The 24,316-nt window shown below is 39.7% G+C and overlaps 2 protein-coding genes and 1 non-coding gene across 6 annotated transcripts in view; 2 read left to right on the forward strand and 1 right to left on the reverse strand.

Moving 5' to 3' along the window:
- LOC141584839 (prostate and testis expressed protein 13-like) overlaps window positions 1-23,471 on the reverse strand; it is a 52,238-nt gene extending 28,767 nt beyond the window's left edge. Inside the window, exon 1 of one of the 4 annotated variants that reach the window (XM_074400818.1) lies at window positions 22,054-23,471. The gene's annotated coding sequence lies outside the window, so the exon portion shown is untranslated. Of the gene's footprint in view, window positions 1-14,550; window positions 17,243-21,929 lie in introns of those variants that run through there. The other 3 variants (XM_074400816.1, XM_074400815.1, XM_074400817.1) reach the window with 3 other exon arrangements.
- Window positions 2,619-10,734, forward strand: PATE4 (prostate and testis expressed 4). Its single transcript, XM_003923534.4, has 3 exons — window positions 2,619-2,730; window positions 6,594-6,710; window positions 7,032-10,734. Exons 1-3 carry the CDS (start codon window positions 2,673-2,675, stop codon window positions 7,154-7,156), a joined length of 300 nt encoding a protein of 99 aa, XP_003923583.1. The 5' UTR covers window positions 2,619-2,672; the 3' UTR covers window positions 7,157-10,734.
- LOC120364763 (U6 spliceosomal RNA) lies at window positions 18,049-18,155 on the forward strand. Its single transcript, XR_005579911.1, has one exon. It is a non-coding gene; the product is annotated as a U6 spliceosomal RNA (small nuclear RNA).
- Window positions 23,472-24,316: the final 845 nt, after the last annotated feature.

Raw genomic sequence — 24,316 nt, forward strand, 5'->3', positions numbered from 1 at the left:
TCCAGGCTCTTTTAAACACCAGGCCTCACATGAACTCATAGAGTGAGAATGCACTTATCACCACAAAGTCAACATCAAGCCACTCAGGAGGGATCCTCCCCCATGACCCAAACGCTTCTTACCAGGCCCCACCTCTAATCACGTTTCAACATGAGATTTGTAGGGGACAAACATCTAAACAATATCATTCTATCTCTGGCCCCTCAAACTCATGTCCTTCTCACATTGCACAATAAAATCATCGATTCCTGACAATTTCCTGAAGTCTTAATTTCTTCCAGCATCTCTCAAAAGTCTAAAGTCCAAAGTCTCATCTGATTCTCAAAGCAATTTCCTTCAACCTATGAGCTTATCAAATCAAACACAAGCTCTTTACCTCCAAGATACAATGGTGGTACAGGCATTGAGTAAACATTCCCATTCCAAAAGGGAAAAATAAGCCAAAAGAAAGGAGTAAGAGACTCATCGAAGTCTGAAATCCAGCAAGGCAGTCCTTAACTCTTAAAATTCCAGAATAATCTCCCTTGGCTCCATGTCCCACATCCTGGGCACACTGGTGTGAGAGGTGAGTTTCCAAGGCCTTGAGAATATCTGCCTCTATGGTTTTGCAGGGTGCAGCCTCTGTGGCTATATTCACAGATCTCACAGATAGCTCCACTAGGCTGTTCCCCAGTGGAACCTCTTGTGGGGGCTCCAATGCCACATTTTCCCTTGGCACTATCCTAATAGAGCCTCTCTGTGGGGGGCTGTGCCCTTAAAACAGGCTTCTTCTTGAGCACCAAGGCTTTTCCATACATCCTCCAAAATTGAGGTGAAAGCTGCCAAGCCTCTTTCACTCTCGCATTCTGCACACCTGCAGGCTTAGCATCATGTGGAAGCTGCCAAAGCTTATGGCTTGCACCCTTCAGAGCAATGACCCAAATTGTACCTGAGCCCCTTTCAGCAGCACAGGGCAGAAGGACCCAGGGCCTGGCCCCTTAAAATATTCTTTCCTCCTAGGCCTCGGAGCTTGTGATGGAACGGGCTACCTTGAAGATTTCTAAAATGCCTTCATGGCCTTTTCCCCATCGTCTTGGATATTATTAGCTATTATTATATAATAATATATTATTGGATAATAGCTATTACCTCCCTTTTAGTCATGCAAATATATCTGGCAAGTAGTTCCTCCACAGGCCACTTGAATTCCTCTCCTGAAAACATTCATTCCTTCTCTGCCACATGGTTAGGCTGTGAATTTTTCAAATTTTTTATGCTCTACTTTTCTTTTAAATATAAGTTCCAACTTTAAGTTATTTCTTTCCTCCCATAAATAATTGTGCTGCCAGAAGCAGACATATCACATCTTGAATACTTTACTGTTTAGAAATTTATTCTGCCAGATACTACCCTAGGTCATCTTCTTAAGTTCAATCTTCCACAAATTCCCAGGGCATGGACACAATGCACCCAAGCTGTTTGCAAAGGCATAGCAATGGTGACCTTTGCTCCAGTTCCAAATAGCTTCCTCATTTTCATCTGAGACCTCCTCAGCCTGGCCTTTGCTATCCATATTTCTATCAGCATTTTGGTCACAACCACTTAACAAGTCTCTAAGAAATTCCAGCATTCCCCCATCTTCCTGTCCTGTAAGCCCTCCAAACTCTTCCAGCCTCTGCCGATTACCCAATTCCCAAGCTTCTTCAACATTTTCAGGTATCTTTATAGCAACACCCCACTTCTCATTATCAATTTTCTGTTAGTGCATTTTTGCATTGCTATAAAGAAATACTAGAGATTAGGTAATTTGTAAAGAAGAGAAATGTAATTGGCTCACAGTTCTGCAGGCTGTACAGGAGGCATAGTGCTGGCATCTGCTCCTGGTGAGGGCATCAGTGAGCTCACAATCATGGTGGAAGGCAAAAAAGGAGTTGGTGTATAACATGACAAGAATGGGAGCAAGAGAGAGAAGGGAACAAGAGAGAGAAGGGAAGGGAAAGTTCCACACTCTTTTAAGCAACAAGCTCTCACTTGAACTACCAAGGCAAGAACTCACTCATTACAATGAGGATGGCACCAAGCAATTCATGAGGGATTTCCCCACATGACCCAAACACCTCCCACCATGCCCTACCTCCAACATTGTGGCTTACATTTTAACATGAGATTTTGTGGGAGCAAACCTTCAAACTGTATCAATCACACTCACACACATGCAGACACAAAGGAAAAGGGTGGGTAGAGACTGTAGACCCAGCTACACTGGAGGTTGAAGCAGGAGGATTGCTTATACCCAGAAGTTTGAGGCTACAATGAGCCACTGCATTCCAGCCTGGGCTGTAACAGAGTAAGACCCTGTCTCTTAAAAAAAAATAAGTGGGGAGAAGACAGACATGGGGCAGGGAAGACAAAGAGAGGATGGAAACTCAGGGATGGAAATCTACTTCAACTTTAGCCAGAACCATTCCCTGACAGTGCTCACCAGCCTGCACTTTCCACACTAGAACAGATTTCTGGCTCTTTAAGAGAAAGAGTAGGGAAAGGACAGTTCTGTCTCATGCCTTTATCAGGGACTCCTCCCTCCTTTCTATTTACTGGCTGTGATCAAACATCTAAGCTTTATAAAGCAAGCTAGTGGTTGTCCTTTCCAATGCCTCACTCAGCACACCTTCTGTCACCGGAACAAGCATCCAATGAGGAAAATGAAAACACTGCTCCTTGTGAGCTTATTTCTCCTCTACCTCCAAGAGGGTAAGTTTGAATAATGTGAGTAGAGGGAGGCAACTTAGGGGTACTGTTCTCTAAACCTCTACTCTCCAAGTCTCACCCACATGCTGTAGCTCGGACCTGAAGACTCAGTACAATCTGAGTTTCAGGATGTCAGAGAGATCATATACAACACACTAATCCAGAAGAAAATGTACTGATTGCAGGGCAACAGGACAGCAATTTTCAGACTTCAAATTAATTGACTTTCATTCATACTTACCTCATTTTGGTCCCCTGCTCTCGATACACTTTTCTCCTTTATTCTCTCCTACAATCTAGTTTTCGTTTCCTCTGGTTACTTCTATGTATTTTGTAGGATTCTCTTTTTTACCTGATCATTAAACACTGAGATACCTCAAGGCTTTATACTGCCCACTCAGACACTCCTTTATATCAACTTGTTCACTTCCATGGCTTCAATTACAATCTATCTGCTGAAAATGCCCAATTTTATATCCTAGCCAGATTTCTCTTCCGAGCTTCAGTCTTTCATCAACAAACATCTCCTACACTTAGAAGTCATCCTTGAAATCTCCCTCTCCCTTAACACTCACTAAAAAATAATGACTAATTACTATGCTTTCTACCTATTAAATGTACTTCAAATATGATTATATTTCTACCTTATATTTCTATTTTGCTACTTCTTGACACTTAGTATGAAATAATAAACCATAAAAGAATTATAAGAAAATGTGACATAATTTGTTTATAAGCTTAGAAATACAAAAGGCCTAACTATGACTCAAAATCCAGAGTTCTTAAACGAAAAACTGACAAATTTGACTCATGAAAATCAAAATATTCTTCATGACAAAAATAAAAAATGCAACTTACATCACAGACATGTAATGCTTCCTTTTTAAAAAAAAAAAAAAAACAGGAAAAGGCCAACAACCTAATAGAAAAATGGGCAAAGTATGTAGACAGTTCACATAAAAATGGCTATTGAACATACAAGAAGTGCTCAATCTCACTCATATTATGAAAAATGTAAATTAAAAGAACACTAAAATACCATTTTTCACCTATTCAGATTGGCAACATCCAGAAGTTTGATAAAATATTCAAGTATTGAAGTTGTAGTGAGACAAGAATTTTCCAAGCATTGATAGCAAGAGAATAAATAGTTACATCTCCTCTGGAGGGCAATTTGGCAATATCTATTAAAATTACAAAAGTGTTTACTTTTTATCTAGCAATTCTGCTTATATGAAATTATCGTGCAGATATACTCCCACACAAATGAAATATGTTCGGCATTATATATTGCAGCAAATAATATCAAAAAGTGCAGATAGCTTAAATTCTCATAAGTAAGGGATGGGTTAATTCAAGCACAGTATAGCTCTACAGGAGAATACTACATAATTAGTATACATCATTCAAAAAATCAAAAATCAAAGTGCAGAGTATGTATAGTATACTACCAATTATGAAAAGGAGGTAAAAAGACACATGTACGTATTTATATTTGCTTGAATGTAGTGGAAATCAATCTGAAAGATATAAAAGAAATGAATAAAACTGGTTTCCATTATCTGTCAGATGAAAACTGGATAACTAGCAGGCAAGAGTGGGAGGTCAACTTTGCACAGCATTCTTTTTATATTACTTACTATTTAGTCACATCAAAGTATTACCTATTTTTAAATAATGCATTTTTAAAATATTGAAGTTGAAAATATTCAGAGGTAAAGATCAAAGAGACTATTCTCTGAAGAGCATTGTCAGTGCACTGTGCCGCTTGCTCCCAACTCCCGTGAGAGAGAGAACCCTCATGAGAGTTGCTTCAGGGAGAAATTGATAGTGTCCTCTGGTGTTTGGAAGGCACAGTGAGCTTGAGGAACCTAAAGGTGAGAGGGAGCCTGTGGCTACAGCCCTGAAATGGTGGAACTGAGAAACAGCTGAGCTGCATTACATACAAGCAGGGAGGATGTGCATACACTCCTGTGGATCTGATCTGGGCCATGCTGTATCAAGCAAGTCAGGCCTGAGCTGTTTAAAGTTCTATCCAGGAGGGCTGTCTGGAGGAACAAAGTATTTTAGCAAAAAGTGGGCCACTAGCTTCTTATAGCTGAGAGAAAATATAACCACCACCTGGGGGAAATACCCAGCCCACGATACAGCAGCAGATTTGAATATTTTTGTAGGGGAAAGCCTGAAGAACCCACAAATGTTCCCCTGACTCTAGGAACTCAAGAAAATGAATTCTCCTGGCTCAAGAAAATTAGTCAGCTTTTATTAAACACAAAGCCCAAGAGATTGGGTTTTAAGTAACTACCATGGACAACAGATGATGGCATTAGAGCCAGTCCAATGAAATCTTTCCTGTCCTTTACCTGTCCCTCTCCTGCTCACCAAATGAAACGGGTCAGAAACTATCACTCGTAAGCCAGAGGTGAGTAGGAGGAAACCAAGACAGAGAAATAGAAAGTCAAAGCCAACCCGTCCTGCCCATTACAAACACCTAAGCAAGTCTGAGCTATGTGTCTATGCATAGATGTGTGCATGTGTGTGGATGTGCATGGGCATTCATAAAGGGAGAGCAGGTTGTTGGTGAGAAACATGGGCTTTTAATGAAATAGAGCTATTTTATTATTATTGCATGGGACTCGATGCATGAATTACTTAACCCAGATTGTTCTTATGCCCAAAAGTGATGGCAAGATTTCTTTTTCCTAAAAGTACGTAGACAAGTTAGGAGCCTTGTCCGAAACTACCTGCAGGACTCGGAGAACTCACTTTAGAAAGAGAACTCAAATGGGTAGTAGTGGGCAGAAGAATAAAACTGTTTTCTGTTTGCACATTTCAAGTCCCATGTTGACCAGCTAGATACAGGTAAATGGGATTAGATCGCTTCCTTGCTTAAAATTTTTCAATAAATTCTCATTGCTTATGAATCAAAAACCATACTCATGTCTTTGGCCTAGGAGGGCTCAGGAATTTGAATCTCTGCTTACCCGCCCAGCCATATCTCATAGCACAATCCACTCCATTCTCTGTGACCCAGTTACATTAGCATTTTTGTTCCTCAATACACAAGCTTTTTTCACTGCTGTTCCCTCTGCCTGAAATGTTCTTCACTCTGCTCATACCACATCACCCACTTACCTGGCTGACTCTTATTTATCATCAGGTCTCACCTTACATCCTATTCCCATGGAAACCTTCTTTGGCTCTCTAAAATACATTAGTTCTTCCCTCTTAAATGTTCTCATTACATGTTTATTTCTTGATATTACAATACAACTATACCTAATTTGGGGGGGGGGCTGTTTAATGCCTATCTCCCCAGCATGTATGTAAACACTTGTTTATTTTTGCATTCTCAGCACCTAAAACAGTGTCCAGAATGTAGAACATGCTCAAAACCCAGAACCTAACATCATCCTTTCCCTCTAAATAAGAGGAAAAGAGGAGGATGTTCACTCTCACCTAAGCCTAACCTACATCTCAAGAGCCAGCTCAAGTATTTAGCTAAAGTAGTCTCCTACTTTTCCAGCCCACAGTAATATGCCTATTGCTATACTCTTAATCCGCATCACAGGATTTATCTGGTTGGCTATATATTATCTTTGCTGTTCTGTTATTATTTCACATGTTAACTTGTCTTCAAATATAAATGGACCCTATTCAGGTCACAGAGACTGTATGTTATCTTTTTTATCCACCTCCTAGCTTAACTTACAAAGCTACATTAATCAAGAATTCTACAAATAACAGCTCATGGAGTGAGTGAACAGCATAGTCAATATGCAACCTCTTACTAATGCTGAAAACCCATTTTCCCATAATGGGTTTTCACTATTCAGCCTGAATATTCTGTTCTCTCCACCCTGCAGTTACGGGTCTGAGGTGTAATACCTGCACATCTGCAAAAGGATGGAAATGTATGAGAGGCCAAGGCACTTGCATTGCAAAAGAAAATGAGTTATGTTCAACAACAGCCTATTTCAGGGGTAAGTGGGGGCTCATGAAGACTCCAAAAATGCCTGCAAAGAACCATCACTCTTGCTAGTGCCTGGGATAAAGAACTCAATATCATTAAGCCCTGCTGGAAGGTAAGGCAAGGAATAAAAGAGGAGGCAAGAAGGGATAATTTCCAACTTTGTACTGTGGGGTTTGGTATCCAGAGCCAGATAGGGTGGTGACTGGGAAATGAACCCAGGAGCCAGGGAAAGAGACTCAGTGTTAAGTGCTGTTCCTCTTGGTGCTGAGTTTTAGTAAGTCACTATTAAGACATATCCTCCAGTACTTATAACAGGCTTCTTTATTTTTAGGAGAAAAACATATGTACTCAACACATATGTGTAAGCGTAAGTGCCGGGAAGAGGAGTCCTACAAAAAAAAAGGCCTGTTGAGAGTGACATTGTGCTGTGACAAAAACTTCTGTAACGCCTTCTAACGGAGCTTATGAACTTGCAGAGGATCATCTGTTCAAGATTCGGAATCAAGACCAACCAACAAGAACTGTTTTATTTCCTACACCAAATTCCATATTAGCCTAAGATCCCAGAGAAAGCTGCAGGGGTCGTGTCCTCATTGCAATGAAGGGGCTCCCCACACCAACCTCCACCATTAGATCCCTAAAATCATGAGCATTGAAACAAAATCCTCCATGAGCTGTGCTTACTCTTTTGTCTTTTACTCCTGATTTCTGATTTCTATCCCTATGGTAGGGTAAATAATGGACCCCCAGAGAGTTTTACATCCTAATCTCTGGAACCTGTGAAAGTTACCTTAAATAGCAAAAGGGACTTTGAAAATATGATTAAGGATCTTGAGAACGGGAGGTTATCTTGCATTATCTGGGTGGTCCGAAGTGCTATCAAAATCTCCTTATAAGATGCAAGTAAAGGGAGATCTGACACAGAAGACAATGTGACGGTGGAAGCAGAGTGGAGTGATGTGCTTTGAAGGTGGAGGAATAGGCCATAAGCGAAAAAGCACAGGAGGCCACTAGAAGGTGAAAAAGTCAAAGAAATAGATTCTCTCCTCAGAGCCTCCAGAAACTGGGCCTGATGCCACCTTGATTTAAGCCCTGTAAGACTCATTTTGGATGTAGACCTCTAGAACTTTTAGGGGGTGTTGTTTTCAGCCACTAAGTGTGTACTGTTTTAAGCCACTAAGTTTGCAATAATTTATCATAGCAGCAATGGGAAATGAATACAATCCAAAGAAACTAGGAATTCAAACCATTGGTAAGTCAGTCTAGGTCAGTCTAGGTGACAATAGTATCCACCGCTCAGGGCTTATGGTGACCTGCAGAAAGACGGGAATGCAGAGCAAGTGCTATGAATGAATGTGGAGCTCAATTTATGGATTTTAAACTTCATGACATGCTGCAGATAATTCTTTAGGCGTATCTGTGATGTAAATGGTGCCTCACTATGTTCTGAAGCAAACGAACATAATGTTCTAAAACTCAATTTATCAGTTCCTCATTAGCTCATGTACTCACTGAAATTCTTTTAGCAGTTAATGTCCCTGTATTAGTTTTTTTTTCATGCCACTGATAAAGACTGGGCAATTTACAAAAGAAAGATGTTTATTGGACTTACAGTTCCATGTGGCTGGGGAAGCCTTACAATCATGGCGGAAGGTGAAAGGCACATGTCACATGGTGGCAGACAAGAGAAGAGAGCTTGTGCAGGAACATTCCCCCTAATAATAACCATCAGATCTTGTGAGACTTACTCACTATCACCAGAAAAGCACAGGAAAAACCTGCCCCTATGATTCAATTACCTCCCACTGGTTCTTCCCACAACACGTGGGAATTCAAGACGAAATTTGGGTGGGGACACAGCCAAACCATATCAGTCCCCTTCTTAAAACTCTCCTCTCTTAGCTCCTATGACTGTACATTTGTAGTTCTCCTACCTCTCTGAAGAATCCCGAGTGAGGGTTTCTGGGGACAGTGTTTTGATTTGTTATGTTTGTTTGTTTTGCCGTTTTTTGAGATAGAGTCTGGCTCTGTCACCAGGTTGGAGTGCAGCGGCACCATCTTGGCTCACTGCAACCTCTGCCTCCCAGGTTCAAGCTATTCTCCTGCGTCATCCTCCCATGTAGCTGGGACTACAGGCACGCACTACAACGCCCAGCTGCTTTTTGCATTTTTAGTAGAGACAGGGTTTCACCATGTTGGCCAGGCTGGTCTCGATCTCTTGACCTTGTGATCCACCTGCCTCGGCCCCCCAAAGTGCTGGGATTACAGGGGTGAGCCACCTTACCCAGTCCTGTTATTGTGTTTATATTCAGATATTTAACCTATGTGAAGCCACCTTTGTAATACTGCTTTAAGAAAAAAGGCAATATTATTTTTCTCCATAGAGTGAGTCAGATTTTTTAGCACCATTGACTACAAAGTCTATCCTTTCTCCATTCATTTGTGATGCAATTTTTATCATTAATTATAAAAAGGAAAAAAATCACTGTTTACTATGCTGTCTCACACACACTTCTGACATGAAATGTGTGAGGTTTTCCACCCCAAGAAATTATCCAATTCCCCAGTGCAGGCTGACCAAGTGCTCTAAAATTTAACTCAGTTCTGACACTAATTGCCTGGAGTTAGTGCAGACTCCACAGATAAAGGTCTCAGTCTCACAAGACTGCCCTGCAACTGCAGAGGCCAATCACAAATTGTGGGTCCTCAGGTGATGTACAACTTTTGTCTAAACCAGAAATTCCCACATTCCTCTCCTCAGGTTCAATAATTTGCTAGAACAGCTCACAAACCTGTGGAGATAATTTACTTATGATGATGGATTTATTGCAAAGGATACAGATGCACAGCCAGATGAAGGGGTACATAGGTCAAGGTCTGGAAGGCTCCTGAGCGCAGGAGCTTCTGCCCTTGTGGAGTCTGGAGTGCACCACCCTTCCAGCACGTAGATGTGTTCTTGTTCACCAATGCAGTAGCTCTAAATGCCCTTTTAATTATGGATACTTAATGGAGGCTTCATTGCATAGACATGATTGATTATTAATAAATGATTGGCCACCAGTGGTTAATTCAGCCTCCAGTCCTCCCCTCTCCAGAGGTCGAGAGGCAGGGCTGAAAGTTCTAACCCTCTAATCATGTGGTTGATGCCCTTGGCAACCAGCCCTTATTCTGTGGTTATCTAAAGTCTTTCCAAAAATCACTTTGCTAATATAAACTCAGGTGTGGTTGAAGGATTTGTTATAAGACATGTAAATGCTTCATGAACCAAGGACAAAAGACCAAATATTATATCAAAAGATGCTCCTATTGTTCTTATCACTTAGGAAATTACAAGGGTTTTAGGAACTCTATTCTAGGACCAGTGGACAAAAAGACCAAAATAAATAGTTGACCCTTGAACAACATGCTGGTAAGAAGTGCTAACCCCTGCACATCAAAAATCCACATATAACTTTTAGCTACCCAAAAACTTTACTAAAAGCCTACTGTTGACTGGAAGCCTTATCAATAACATAAACAGTCAATTAACACTTATTATGGACATTATAAGTATTATATACTACATTTTTATAATAATAGAGAAAAGAAAATATCAAGAAAATCATAAGAAACAAAGTTCACTTACTATTAATTAAATGGAAGTCATCTTCATAGAGGTCTTCATCCTCATTGTCTTTACACTGAATAGGCTAAGGAGGATGCACAAGAGGAGGGGTTGCTTCACATATAAGGAGATTCACAGAGTTCAACCCTGTGTTGTTCCAGTATTGATTTTGTATTTCTTATTGTATGACAGTATCACATACATATAAATATGTTTGTGTGTGGCTATGTGTGTGTGTGTATATAAAACTTCTCATTCTATTCCATTGTCTATTCATGCTATGGTCTGAATGTTTGTATCCCACCAAAATTTATATGCAGAAACCTAATCCTCAATGCAATAGCATTAAGACGTAGGGCCCTTCAGAAGTGATTATGTCATAAGGATTGGGTCCTAATGAGTAGGATTGCTGCTTTTATGAAGGAAGCCAGAGGGAGCTTGTTTGCTGCAGCCACCACGTGAGGATGCAGCAGGAAGGCATCATCTGGAAAGCAGAGGGTGAGCCCTCACCAGATATGTGACCTGTTTGGACCTTAATCTTAGATTTCCCAGCCCTTAGATTTATGAGCAATAAATTTGTATTGTTGATAAATTACCCAGTATATAGTATTTTTGTGACAGCATCCAAAACACAGTAAGAAAATTTGTTTCAAGTAAACACTGTGCTACTTAATTTTTACTATAGTCTTATAGAATGTCTTTAAATTTGGTAGGGAAAATTCCCTCATTGTGCCATTTCTTTGTCTGTTGGCTCTCAGTTCCGTTTCTGCCCATTATTGGTCTTCTCTGAATTGCAGGAAATTCTAAACAAGGCTGTGGCTCTGGCTGTGGCAGCAGCAAGCCACTGCAGCAGACTGCCAGCTGACACAATAGTACCGTATTCATGGCAGCTGTGGCAGCAAATCTAACAGCATCAGCAACTTCTGCTTCTGAAAAACATAGGCTCCTGGCTTCCTGAAAAGTGGTGATGACAGTAGTACACAGACAGCTTCAGGAGCAGGCTCTCCCTTGCCTCGGTTACCCCGCAATTTTGGACTGTAGGTAATACCAAGTTCCCTTCGCTCCTGCAGCCCTAGGGATGATAACAGCTTCTCACAAGTACTGATCTCTAGGGAATAGTATTGTTCCCATTTGGGCTCCTTCAGCCCTCTCAACACTTTTGTAACCATTTTCATGTATTTAATTCCCCTTGCTTGAAAAGCTAGAAATGTGAATGTTTCTTTTTTTTTTTTTTTATTTCCATAGCTCTTGGGGTCCAAGTGGTTTTCGGTTACATGAATGAATTGTATATTGGTGAAGTCTGAGATTTTAGTATAACTGTCACCTGAGTAGTGTACACTGCAACCAATATATAGTTTGTTGTTGTTGTTGTTTTCACAGCAGCTGCTCGAGTCAGCAGCCACTTGGGCAGGCACTGAAGTGCACGAGTTTTGCATACTTTAGCTCCAGGAAATCCAGTGAGGCAGGGGATCTGTCCACACCCGTAGGAAAAGGGCTGAAGCCAGAGAGCCAAGCAGCCTCACTCACCCGGCCCCACTCTCACAGAACCCCACAAGCTAACATCCACTGGCTTGGAATCCCTGCCAGCCAGGACAGCAGGCTGGAGACTGCCTAAGACTATTGCGTTCGCGACTGGAAGGGGTGACCACCATCACTGCAGTTCCAGTCGACCATTTTCCCTGCCACCGAGACTGGGCAGTTTGGACTGGGCAGAATTCCCCACAGCACAGCACAGTGGCTGTGACAGGTCATTGCCAGGCTGCTTCTTTAAGTGGGACCCTAACCCATCCCACTTCACCAGGCAGGGCCTCCCTGTGGTAATTTCAGCATCTCCAGACAGGGGGTTCTGGATAGAATTCTGATATCCCTGGGTTAAGCCCCTAGTGGGAGAGGCACTGTGGTCATCACTGACCAGCAGTCTTAGTCTTTTCTACCTGCTGGCTCTGAAGAGTTAGGGCAGCCCAGATGAGGGAGTTTTCCCCCAGTGCAGCACACTTGTTTAGCCAAGTGGCAGCCAGCCTGCTGATTTAAGCAGATCCCTAATCTTGTTCTTCCAGACTGTGCGAGACCTCCCAACAGGGGTGTTCAGACACCTTATACAGGAGCTCTCCAGCCAGCATCAGGTTGGTGCCTCTCTGGGATGGAGCTCCCAGAGGAAGAAACAGGCAGCCAACTTTGCTCTTCTGCAGCCTCCACTGGTGATACCTCCAGGTGCAGGAGGGACCTAGGTGAACAAGGGTACAGTGGACACCCAGCAAACTCCAGCAACCCTGGGGAAGTGGGGCCTGACTTCTAAAAGAAAAACAAACAGAAAGCAACAACAACAATAAAAACAATGAAAAAGACACCACAGAAACCCCAGCCAAAAGTCAGCAGCCTCCAAAACTGAAGGTAGATAAACCCATGAAGATGACAATCAATGCAAAAACGCTGAAAACTCAAAAATCCAGACAGCCTGTTCTCCAAGTGATTGAAACACTCTCCAGCAAGAGCATAGACCTAAGCTGAGGCTGAGATGGATAAATTGATGGAAGTAGGCTTAAGAAGGTGGGCAATAACAAACTTCACTGAGCTAAAGGAGTATGTTTTAACCCAACATAAAGAAGCTAAGAACCATGATAAAACATTACAGGAGGTGTTAACCAGAATAACCAGTTTAGAGAGGAACATAAATGACCTGATGGCGCTGAAAAATACAACACAATAACCTCACAATGCAAACACAAGTATCAATAGATGAACAAACCAAGCAGAAGAAAGAATATCAGACCTTGAAGACTATCTTGCTAAATAAGAGAGGCAGACAAGATTAGAGAAAAAAATAAAAAGAATGAACAAAACTTCCAAGAATTATGAGATTATGTAAAAAGACCAAACTTGTAACTGATTGGGGTACCTGAAAGAGATGAGCAGAACAGAGCCAAGCTGAAAAACACACTTCAAGATATCATCCAGGAGAATTTCCCCAACCTAGCAAGACAGGCCAATATTCAAATTCAGGAAACGTAGAGATCCCCAGTAAGATTCTCCATGAGAAAATCAACTCCAAGACACATACTCATCAGGTTCTCCTCTAAGATTGGATCAAAACAAGGGTGCCCACTCTCACCATTTCTTTTCAACATGGTACCGGAAGTTCTAGCAAAAGAAATTAGGCAAGAGAAAGAAGTAAAAGGCATCCTAATTTAAGAAAGAAAGGTGAAAAAAAGAAGTGAAATTGTCTCTATTTGCTGATGACATAATTTTATATACAGAAAACCATGCGGATTCTACAAAAAAACTTATAGAACTAATAAATGAATTCAACAAAGTTGCAAGATACAAAGTCAACATACAAAAATCAGCAGCATTTCCACGTACTAAAAATGAACTACCTAAAAGAGAAATCAAAGGAAAATTATTCTGTTTACAATCACAATTTAAAAATTAAATATGTGCATATAAGTTTAACCAAGGAGGTAAAAAAAATCTATATACTGAAACCTATAAAACACTGATGAAAGAAATTAAACAAAAAAAGAAAATATCCCATATTCAGAGACTAGAAGTGTATTGTAAAACTGTCCATACTACCAAAAGCAATGTATAGATTCAATGCAATCCCTATCAAAATTCTAATGTCATTTTTCCCAGAAATTTTTTTTAATCTTTAACTTTGTATGGAACAACAAAAGACCCACAATAGCCAAAACAATTTTGAGCAAAAAGAAAAAACCTGGAGGCATCTTGAAAGTACACCCTGCTTTCAAAACATATTATAAACTGATTGTAATCAAAACAGCATACTTACATAAAATAGAAACATCAACAAATGAAATAAAAAAGAAAGCCAAGAAATGAACCCACATGTTTAGTTAATTGATTTTTGATAACGTTGCCAAGAACACAATAGGGAATAATAGTCTTTTCAAAAGATGGTCTTGAGAAAACTAGACATCCACATACACAAGAATGAAACTGGATCTTTGTCCTGCACCATATACAAAAATTAAGTCAAAATGGATTAAAGACTTAAGTATAATAGCTGAAACTGTAAAACTACCAAAAGAAAAAAATAGGAAAGAAAAGGTCCATGACGTTGGTCTGATTGTTGATTTTTTTTGGATATATGACCTTGAAAGCATAACCAGCAAAGGTAAAAATAGACAAATGGCATTACATCAAGCTAAAAAACTTCTACATCACAAAGGAAACAACAAAGCAAAGAAATAGCCCATAGCATGGAAAAAAAATTTGCAAGCCTTACATCTGATAAGAAGCTAACACTGGAGAGAAATCCAAGATGGCTGATTACTAGCAGCTCAGGATTGTAGCTCCCAGTGAAAGCACAGAGAATGAGAGGATGCCACACTTTCAGACGAATTTTTGTTGCTCACGACCAGGAGATTCCCAGCAGAGGAGCCCCATGGGTCGCCAGTGCGACTCTTGTGGCTGGCACGGCGGTCCTTGGTGCAGAGTAAACAGGACTGGCTCCCCTTTTGATCGATGTTTGGAGCTCTGGGAAAGCAGAGTCGCCTATTCAGCTGACTAAAAAAGGGACTCAAGAAGGAAGCCAGACCAGAGATTCCTGGGCAGAAAAGCACCACGAATCTTAACGCCGCTGTTTTGGCCGGTGCAGTGGGTTGCTCAGATTCCGGTGCTGGGAATCAGCAAGTTGGACGTCCACTCAGAGACCTAATTTGAAAGTCGGTAATTACAAAGACAACCGGTGGATAAATTTACAATGATGAGAAGAAACCAGTGTAAAAAGGCTGAGAATACCCCAAATCAGAATGCCTCTCCCTCCACAGGGGATCACAGTTGCTCATCAATAAGGGAACAAGGCCTGATGGAGAACGAGTGCGTTCCATTAACAGATTTAGGCTTCTAGATTTAGGCTTCTATCCACCTTTTAGAAGGTGGATAATAAGAAACTTCTGTGAGTTAAAAGAACGTGTTCTAGCCCAGGTGTCCCCAAACTTTTTACACAGGGGGCCAGTTCACTGTCCCTCAGACCGTTGGAGGACCACCACATACTGTGCTCCTCTCACTGACCACCAATGAAAGAGGTACCCCTTCCTGAAGTGCGGTAGGGGCCAGATAAATGGCCTCAGGGGGCTGCATGTGGCCCGAGGGCCGTAGTTTGGGGACGCCTGTTCTAGCCCTATGTAAAGAAACTAAGAACCTTGAAAAAAGGTTTGATGAAATCCTAACGAGAATAGACAATCTAGAGAGGAATATAAGTGAATTAATGGAACTGAAGAATACTAGAACTCCATCAAGTATTCACAGGTTTTCACAGTTGAATTGATAAAGCAGAAGAAAGGATGTCAGAGGTCAAAGACCAGCTTAATGAAATGAAACGAGAAGGCAAGATTAGAGAAGAAAGAGTAAAAAGGAATGAGCAAAGTCTCCAAGAAATATGGGACTATGTGAAAAGACCGAATCTACATTTGATAGGTGTACTTGAATGTCATGAAGAGAATGAATCCAAGCTGGAAAATATTCTTCAGGATATTTTTCAGGAAATAACCTAGTAAGGCAGGAAAATACTAAACTTCAGGTAATACAGAGAACACCACAAAGATATTCCTCAAGTAGAGCAACCCCAAGACACATAATCATTAGATTCACCAGGGTTGAAATAAAGGAGAAAATTCTAAGGGAAGCTAGAAAGAAAGGTCAGGTTACCCATAAAGGGAAGCCTATCAGACGCACAGCAGATCTCTCAGCTGAAATCCTACAAACTAGAAGAGAGTGCGGGTCAATATTCAATATCCTCAAAGAAAAGAAGTTTCAACCCAGAATCTCATATCTAGCCAAATTAAGCTTCATAAATGAAGGAAAAATAAAATTTTTCATGAACAAGCAAGCACTCAGAGATTTCATCACCACCAGGCCCGCTTTATAAGAGCTTCTGAAAGAAACACTATACACAGAAAGGAACAACCAGTATCAGTCATCCCAAAAACTTACCAAAAGGTAAAGAGTATCTCCATAATGAAGAATCTGTATCAACTAATGGGCAAAATAGCCAGCTAGCATTAAACGACAATATTAAACTCACAAATATCAGTATTAATCCTAAATTTAAATGGATTAAATGCCCCAATCAAAAACACAGACAGGCAAATCGAATAAAAAGTCAAAACCCATCAGTTTGCTGTATCCAGATCCATCTCATAAACAAGGACACACAAAGACTCAAAACAAAGAGTCAGTGGAATTAAATGGAGAGAAAAAAAAAAAAAAAGAAAAGAAAACAGGAGTTGTAACTTTCGTCTCTGACAAAATAGACTTTAATAGTAATAAAGACTAAAAGAAACAAAGAAGGACATTACATAATGGTAAAAGGATCAATGCAACAACAAGAGTCAATGATCATAAATACATATGCACCCAGTATAGGAACACCCACAAACATAAGAGAAGTTCTTAATGACTTATAAAGAGACTTGGACTCCCACACAATAATAGTGGGAGACTTTGACACCACATTGTTAATATTCAACAGATTAATGAGATAGAAAATTAACAGGGACATCTATGATTTGAACTCAGACCTGGAACAAGTAGACTCAGTGAATATTTACAGAATTCTTCACCCCAGGTCCACAGAACATACATTTTTCTCAGTATCATATTACACCTATTTTGAAAGTGACCACATAATTGCAAGTAAATCACGCTTCAGCATTTGCATAGCATTTCACAGACTTAAATGAAATTCTGGTTGGCTGTTTTTTTTTTTTTTTTTAATTTTCTTCCCTTATTCCTTCCTGTCTCCGCTGTTAAGCACAATTATTGGCATAAAAGAGGTTTTTAATACCTATTTTTAGATTGCATTCCAGCCCAGGCAATAGAGCAAGACTCCTGTTCTCTCTCCCCCTCTTTCTTTCTTTCAAATAAATAAATAAATAAATAGAAGAAGCAAATACTCAAATTTTGTAAGAACTCAATTCAAGAGCCAAAAGTATTAATAACCCAATTAAAAAATGGGCAAAAGGGCCAGGTGCGGTGTCTCAATCCTGTAATCCTAGCACTTTGGGAGGCCAAGGTGGGTGGATCACGAGGTCAAGAGATCAAGACCATCCTGGTCAACATGGTGAAACCCCATCTCATCTCTACTAAAAATATAAAAAATTAGCCGGGCATGGTGGTGCGTGCCTGTAATCCCAGCTACTCAGGAGGCTGAGGCAGGAGACTTGCCTGAACCCAGGAGGCGGAGGTTGCGGTGAGCCGAGATCACGCCATTGCACTCCAGCCTGGGTAACAAGAGCGAAACTCCGTCTCAAAAAAAAAAAATGGGCAAAGGACCTGAACAGACATTTTCTAAAATGACACGAAAATAGTCAACAGATAACTTAAAAAAATGTTCAGCATCACTAATTATTAAGAAAATGCAAGTCAAAACCAGAATGAGATATCATCTCACACCTGTTAAGAGTAGCTTTTTTAAAAAAGATGAAGGATAAAAAGTCTTGGCAAAGGTACAGAGAAATAGGAACTCCTGTACATTGTTGGTGGGAATGGAAACTAGTATAGCCATTATGAAAACTGGTATGGTAGTTCCTCAAAAAACTAAAACTAGAAGTACAGTATGATCCAGTAATCTCATTGCTGGCCATACACTCAAAGGAACTGAAATCAATATGTTGAGGGGACATCTGTATGCCTGTGCTGATTGTTGCGTTATTCACAATAGCCAGTCTATGTAATCAACCTAAGTGTCCATCAGTAGATAAATGTATTTTTAGAAGTGTGGGTGGCCACTTTGCCAACACATATACTAAAATTTGAACAATATAAAGAAGATTAGTATGGTCCCTGTGCAAGGATGACATGCAAACTTATGAAGCATTACACATTTTTATGTGCTACCTACAAGACACTCATTTATAAAGATACACATAGACTGAAAACAAAGAGGTGAAAAAAATTCTATGCAAATGGAAATCAAAAGTGAGCAGGAGTATCTGTAAGTATATCAGATAAAACAGACTTTACATCAAAAACAGTTTAAAAAGACAAGAATGTCATTATATAATAATAAAGTGTCAATTCAGCAAGAGATGTAATAATTCTAAATATATCTAAATGCTAAATACATGCACGTGACACCAGAGCACTCAAATTCATAAAACAAATATTGCTAGACTTACCTCAGCACCCCACTCATAGCATTAGACAGATCAGTGAGACAGAAAATGAACAAAGAAACACTATACATAATTTAGACATTAGACCAATAATAATAGACATTTACAGAGCATCCAACAACTACAGATTATACATTCTTCTCATCCGCACATGAAACATTCCCTCAGAAGGACCATACATTAGGCCTCAAAACAAACAACAACAAATTTTTACAAATTAAATCATATCAAGGATCATCTCAGACCACTGTGGAATAAAACTAGAAATCAATATCAAGAGGAAGTTTGAAAACTATACAAATACATGGAAATCAAACAACATGCCCTTGAATGATCATTGAGTCAATAAAGAAATTAAGATGGGCTGGTCATAGGAGCTTACACCTCTAATCCCAGCACTTTGGGAGGCTGAGGCAGGCAGATTACCTGAGGTAGGGAGTTTGAGACTAGCCTGGCCAACATAGGGAAAGCCTGTCTCTACTAAAAATACAAAAACTAGCTGGGTGTGATAGCGCATGCCTGTAATCCCAGCTATTCGGGAGACTGAGGCAAGAGAATCACATGAACCCAGGAGACAGAGGTTGCAGTGCACCGAGATCACGCCACTGCACTCCAGCCTGGCAACAGAGACTCTGTCTCAAAAAAAAAAAAAAAAAAAAAAAAAAAAGATGAACATTTCTAAAAATTTTTTGAAACAAATGAAAATAAAAACACAACATACAAAAACCTATAGGATATAGCAAAATCAGTGCTAAAAGGACAGTTTATAACATTAATGCCCATATTAAAAAATAGAAAGATCACAAATTAACAACCTAACATCACACTTCAAGGAACTAGAAAAACAAGAACAATCCAAACCCGAAGTTAGCAGAAGAAAAGAATTAACAAAGATCATAGCAGAATAAAACAAAATAGATACAGATACAAAAAATATGAAGCACTAGTGATACAAAAAGTTGGTTCTTTGAAAATATAAACAAAATTGATCAACTGCTAGCTAGACTAGCCAAGAAAAGATGCAAATAAACAAAATCCAAAATGCAAAAGGACACACTACATCTGATACCACATAAATATAATAGATCATCAGGGACTACTATTAATTCCTATGTACCCACAAACTAGAAAACCTAGGAGAAATGGATAATTCCTGGAAACATACAATCATCCAAGATGGAACCAGGAAGAAGTAGAAAGCCTGAACATATCAATAATGAATAATGAGATTGAATCAGTCATTTTTAAATCTCTTAACAAAGGAAGGGTCAGGACCAAATGGATTCACAGCTAAATTCTACCAAATTTACAACTGAGGACTAGTATCAATCCTCCTGATTGGTTCCAAATAATTGAAGAGGAGGGACTTCTCCTTAACTCATTCTACAAGGCCAGGATCACCCTGATATGAAAATAAGAACAAGACAAAAAAAAAAGAAAGAAAGAAAGAAAGAAAACTGCAAATCAATATCCCTAATGAACATTGGTGCAAAAATTCTCAACAAAATACCAGCAAACCAAATTTAACAACACATTGAAAAGATAATACGCCATGATCAAGGGACTTTTATACCAGAAATGCAAGAATGGTTCAACATATGCAAACCCGCAAATAGATACATCACAGAAACAGAATGAAGAACAAAAATCATGTGGTCATCTAATAGATGCTGAAAAAGCATTTGATAAAATTAAGCATCCCTTTACCATAAAAACCCTCACCAAACTAGGCATCAAAGGAACATACATCAAAATAGTAGGAACCATACATAATAAACTCATAGCCAGCATCATACCAAACGAGAAGAAGTTGAAAGCACTCCCTCTAAGAATTGGAACAAGACAAGGTTGCCTACTTATGCCACTCTTATTCAACATGGTACTGGAATTCCTCACCAGAGCAATGAGGCAAGAGAAAAATATAAGACATCCAAATTGAAAAAGGGAAAGTCAAATTATCCCTGTTCACTGATGATATAATCTTATATTTGGAAACCCTAAAGACTCCATCAAAAATCTCTTAGATTTAATAAATGAATTCAGTTCAAGTTTAAGGATGCAAAATTAATGTATAGATATCAGTACCATTTCTATACACCAGTAATGCTCTAGCCAAAGATATTAGTCAAAATAATATTAATAATTTTTAAAAAGTAAAACCTTCTGCTCTACAAAAGATACTATTAAGTATAAGAAAAGACTATCTAAAGACTGAGAGAAAATATTTCCCAAAAAGGACTGAATATATTTCCTGAATATGTAATAAATTATCTTTATATAATTATATTTAATTTATAAAAATATATTTATATATCATGAATTATATATTTCCTGAATATATAATGAATTCTTACAACCTAATAATAGGACAAACACCACAAAAAAAAAAATCTTTAAAGGGAATAATATAGGCATTAAAAAGAAATTATTTAGGCAGATAACGAAGGTACAGGAGTCTTCGTAAGGATTTTCTTTTATATAAAAAGCACCCCAAAATCATTTCTTTTCTAACAGAAAGCAGCAAGCATAGAAAAATCAAGCTGCAAGCATAGATAAGCAGGCCTAGGTGAATACCCGCAGGTATGCCCAAGGCCAGGTATATACAACATGGAGGTTTTCTTCTCCGTTCTCCTTGTCGCTCTGTGTGCGATGTCACTGCCAGCCAGCCAGGTGGAAACCACATCCGCATAATAAAAGATTAGGGTGGGAGAGCCAGCCTCTCTGTGGACTATGTAAATGCCACACCTAGCCCTATGTAAATCAGACACCGCCTCCTCAAGCCCTCTATAAAACCAGCCGCTTCCCACCTCCACCAGGGAGATCACGTGGGAACTCTGTCCCCCTACGCAGGGGAGCTTTCCTCTTGTTTCTTTCACCTATTAAACTTTCTGTTCTTAAATCCACTCCGTGTATGTTCCCATATCTTCGTTCTCCTTAGCGCAAGACAACCAAACTCAGTTTTTTCCCCAGACAAAACCGCCCGATTGCGGAGACTGGCTCAGGATCAGAATCAGAACAGACGGTGTATTCATCAGAGCAGTGAGCACAGGTGCAGACCTTCACTTTCACCTCTGTCCCTTCTTTTCGAGGCTCTCGGCCTCCATTTTAAAATCAGATCAGGCGGGGTGCGGTGGCCCAGGCTTGTAATCCCAGCACTTTGGGAGGCCGAGGCGGGTGGATCACAAGGTCAGGAGTTGGAGACCAGCCTGACCAACATGAAGAAACCCCGTCTCTACTAAAACTACAAAATTACCCAGGCGCGGTGGGCCCCTATCATCCCAGCTACTCGGGAGGCTGAGGCAGGATAATCGCTTGAACCCGAGATGTGGTGAGCCGAGATCGCGCCATTGCACTCCAGCCTGGGCAACAAGAGTGAAACTCCATCTCAAAAAAAAAAAAAAAAAAAAAAAAAACCGTAATAATAATAATTTAATTCAATTTAAAAATAAAATTAAAATCAAATCAAACCAAATAATGGGCATCCTACATCCATCTAAATGCTGACAGGGCGGCCGCCATTCTTGAAGTCTCGGATGTTAGGCCTGCTTAGGAGAACATGGAAAACCTCCCAATACGCACGGGTCATCGGGCATGTTGGCCATTCTTCGAACCTGTTTCCTTTCACGGAAGATATAGCCGTCACTTGGGGCAGGAAAAGGTCCTTAAGCAACTGAAGATTTCTGGCCAGGGCTACACCCTGGTGTTCCGCGAGGGCTTCTGGACTGACCCCAGCTTCCATCCCCAGACTGGGGTGGGCAACAGGATCTCCAGCTGTCCTGTCGCAACATTTCCTGCTTTCCTATCCGCAATGGCCATGTCTCCTCTCCTCTCTGTGTATGCAATGTGTGAGAGGCTTTACAGCTTAGGGAAATAGTCCTGTTAGGAAAGATCAGCGAATGCCACAGTAACTGGGAATACAGCACAAAGGAATGCTGTGTTCTGTGATTTTCTAAGAGCAAAGAGAGGCACAAAGGAATGCTGTGTTCTGTGATTTTCTAAGAGCAAAGAGCCTCTCTCAATAAGTATCTCTCTCTACCATTCCGCTGGGAAGCACATGGTATTTCTAGGTCAACATCGCCACCTAGTGGAATAGGACTCCTCTCCATGAGGCACATTGTCGGTCCTCTGCTGTAACACTCTAGCTTCCCAATTCTCCTCCCTTTTGCACCCCTATACCAGAGACCAGGCTTTATGCCCCTTCTGTGAATGGGAAAACTCTGCCTTCAACAATTAGGAGTAAAATGTCCTCCAAAGCCAAATTTTAATTCTGATACTGTCCCATCAGCAAGAAAAAAATGCCATTAGTTCCCTACATTCTTTTAAGACACTCATTCTGCCCCCAGTTAAAACAGTACTTAATTAGTAAGGAGGTTTCAAGTCCAGAAGTTAGCTGGAACCATTCTCTTAGGGTAAATCATTCTCTAAATGCCTGAGATTGGGTAATTTAGAAATAAAATAGGTTTATTTAGCTCATGGTTCTGCAGGCTTGGAAGTTCAAGGACACTGGTGAAGGCATCGTAACATGGCAGAAAAGGTCAAAGGAGAAGTGAACAAGTGCAAAGAGTGTAAAACCTGAAGAGCATCCTGGCTTTATAACAACCCATTCTTATGGGAACTAATCCATTCCTGTGAGAACTAATCCAGTGTTACCGGAGTGAGAATGCAAAGCCATTTCATGAGGGATCCACCCCCATAACCCAAACATTTCTCACTAGGTCCCACCACATGGGGACCAAATTTCAACATGGGTTTCGGTGGAGACAAACAAACCATATCCAAACCATATCCACCTTAAACAAAAATTAACTCAGGATGGATTGCAGACTTTAAAATGTAAAACTATATAAAAACTTTTAGGAAAAAAAGAAAATTGGGGGGATTTAGAGATAAGTAGTGTTCTTAGACTTGCCATTAAATGTATGATCCATAAAAGGAAAAATTAATTAATTTGACTTAATAAAATTTAAAAGTTTTCTTGGTGAAAGGCCCTATTAAGGGCATAAAAATGCAACATATAGACCAGGAGGAAATATTTTCATACCACCTATTTGGTAAAAGACTAGCATCTAGAATACATAAAGAACTCTCAAAATTCAATATTTAAAAAATAAATAATATAATTAGAAAATACACAAAAGACATGAAACAGTTCACTAAAGAGAATATTCAAATGACAAATGCATGAAAAGATTTTCAATATTATTAGCTACATTTAATTTAATGTAAATTAAAACCACAGTGAAATGTTGCTACATACCTAGAGGGTGGCTAAAATTAAAAACTGACAATATCAAATGCTAGTGAGGATGCATAAAAGCTGGATCATTCATACACCACTGATGGAAATGTAAAATGTACATGAAAATAAATTAGTTTGGCAGTTTCTTTTAATATTAAACATGCAACTATTATATAGCTCAGCAATTGCATTCTTGAGCATTTATTCCAGAGAAATAAAAACATATTCACACAAAAAAATCTGTATGTGAATGTTTATAGTGACACTGTTCACAATTGCAAAAAAAAAAAATGGAAATAATTCAAATGTCCCTCAATGGGTAAATGTTTAAACAAACTGCAATACATTCATGCCATGAGATACTGCTCAATAATGAAAAACAACCTGGATGAATCTCCAGATGATTTTCTGAGTGAAAAAACAAAAATTCCAAAAGGTTCAATACTATATGATTCCATTTAAATAGGAAGTCAGGATGGAAAGACATTGGGTGTGGATATAAAACGACAACATGAGGGAACCTTGTTCTTTATCTTGACCTTATCAGCATTAATATCCTTGTGTGATATTGTACTGTATTTTTGCAAGATGTTACCAGTGGACATAACTCGGTGAAGTGACAGAGGATCTCTTGT

This window comes from Saimiri boliviensis, chromosome 6, assembly GCF_048565385.1.
Source record: "Saimiri boliviensis isolate mSaiBol1 chromosome 6, mSaiBol1.pri, whole genome shotgun sequence".
In the NCBI taxonomy this organism is placed as follows: Eukaryota; Metazoa; Chordata; class Mammalia; order Primates; family Cebidae; genus Saimiri; species Saimiri boliviensis.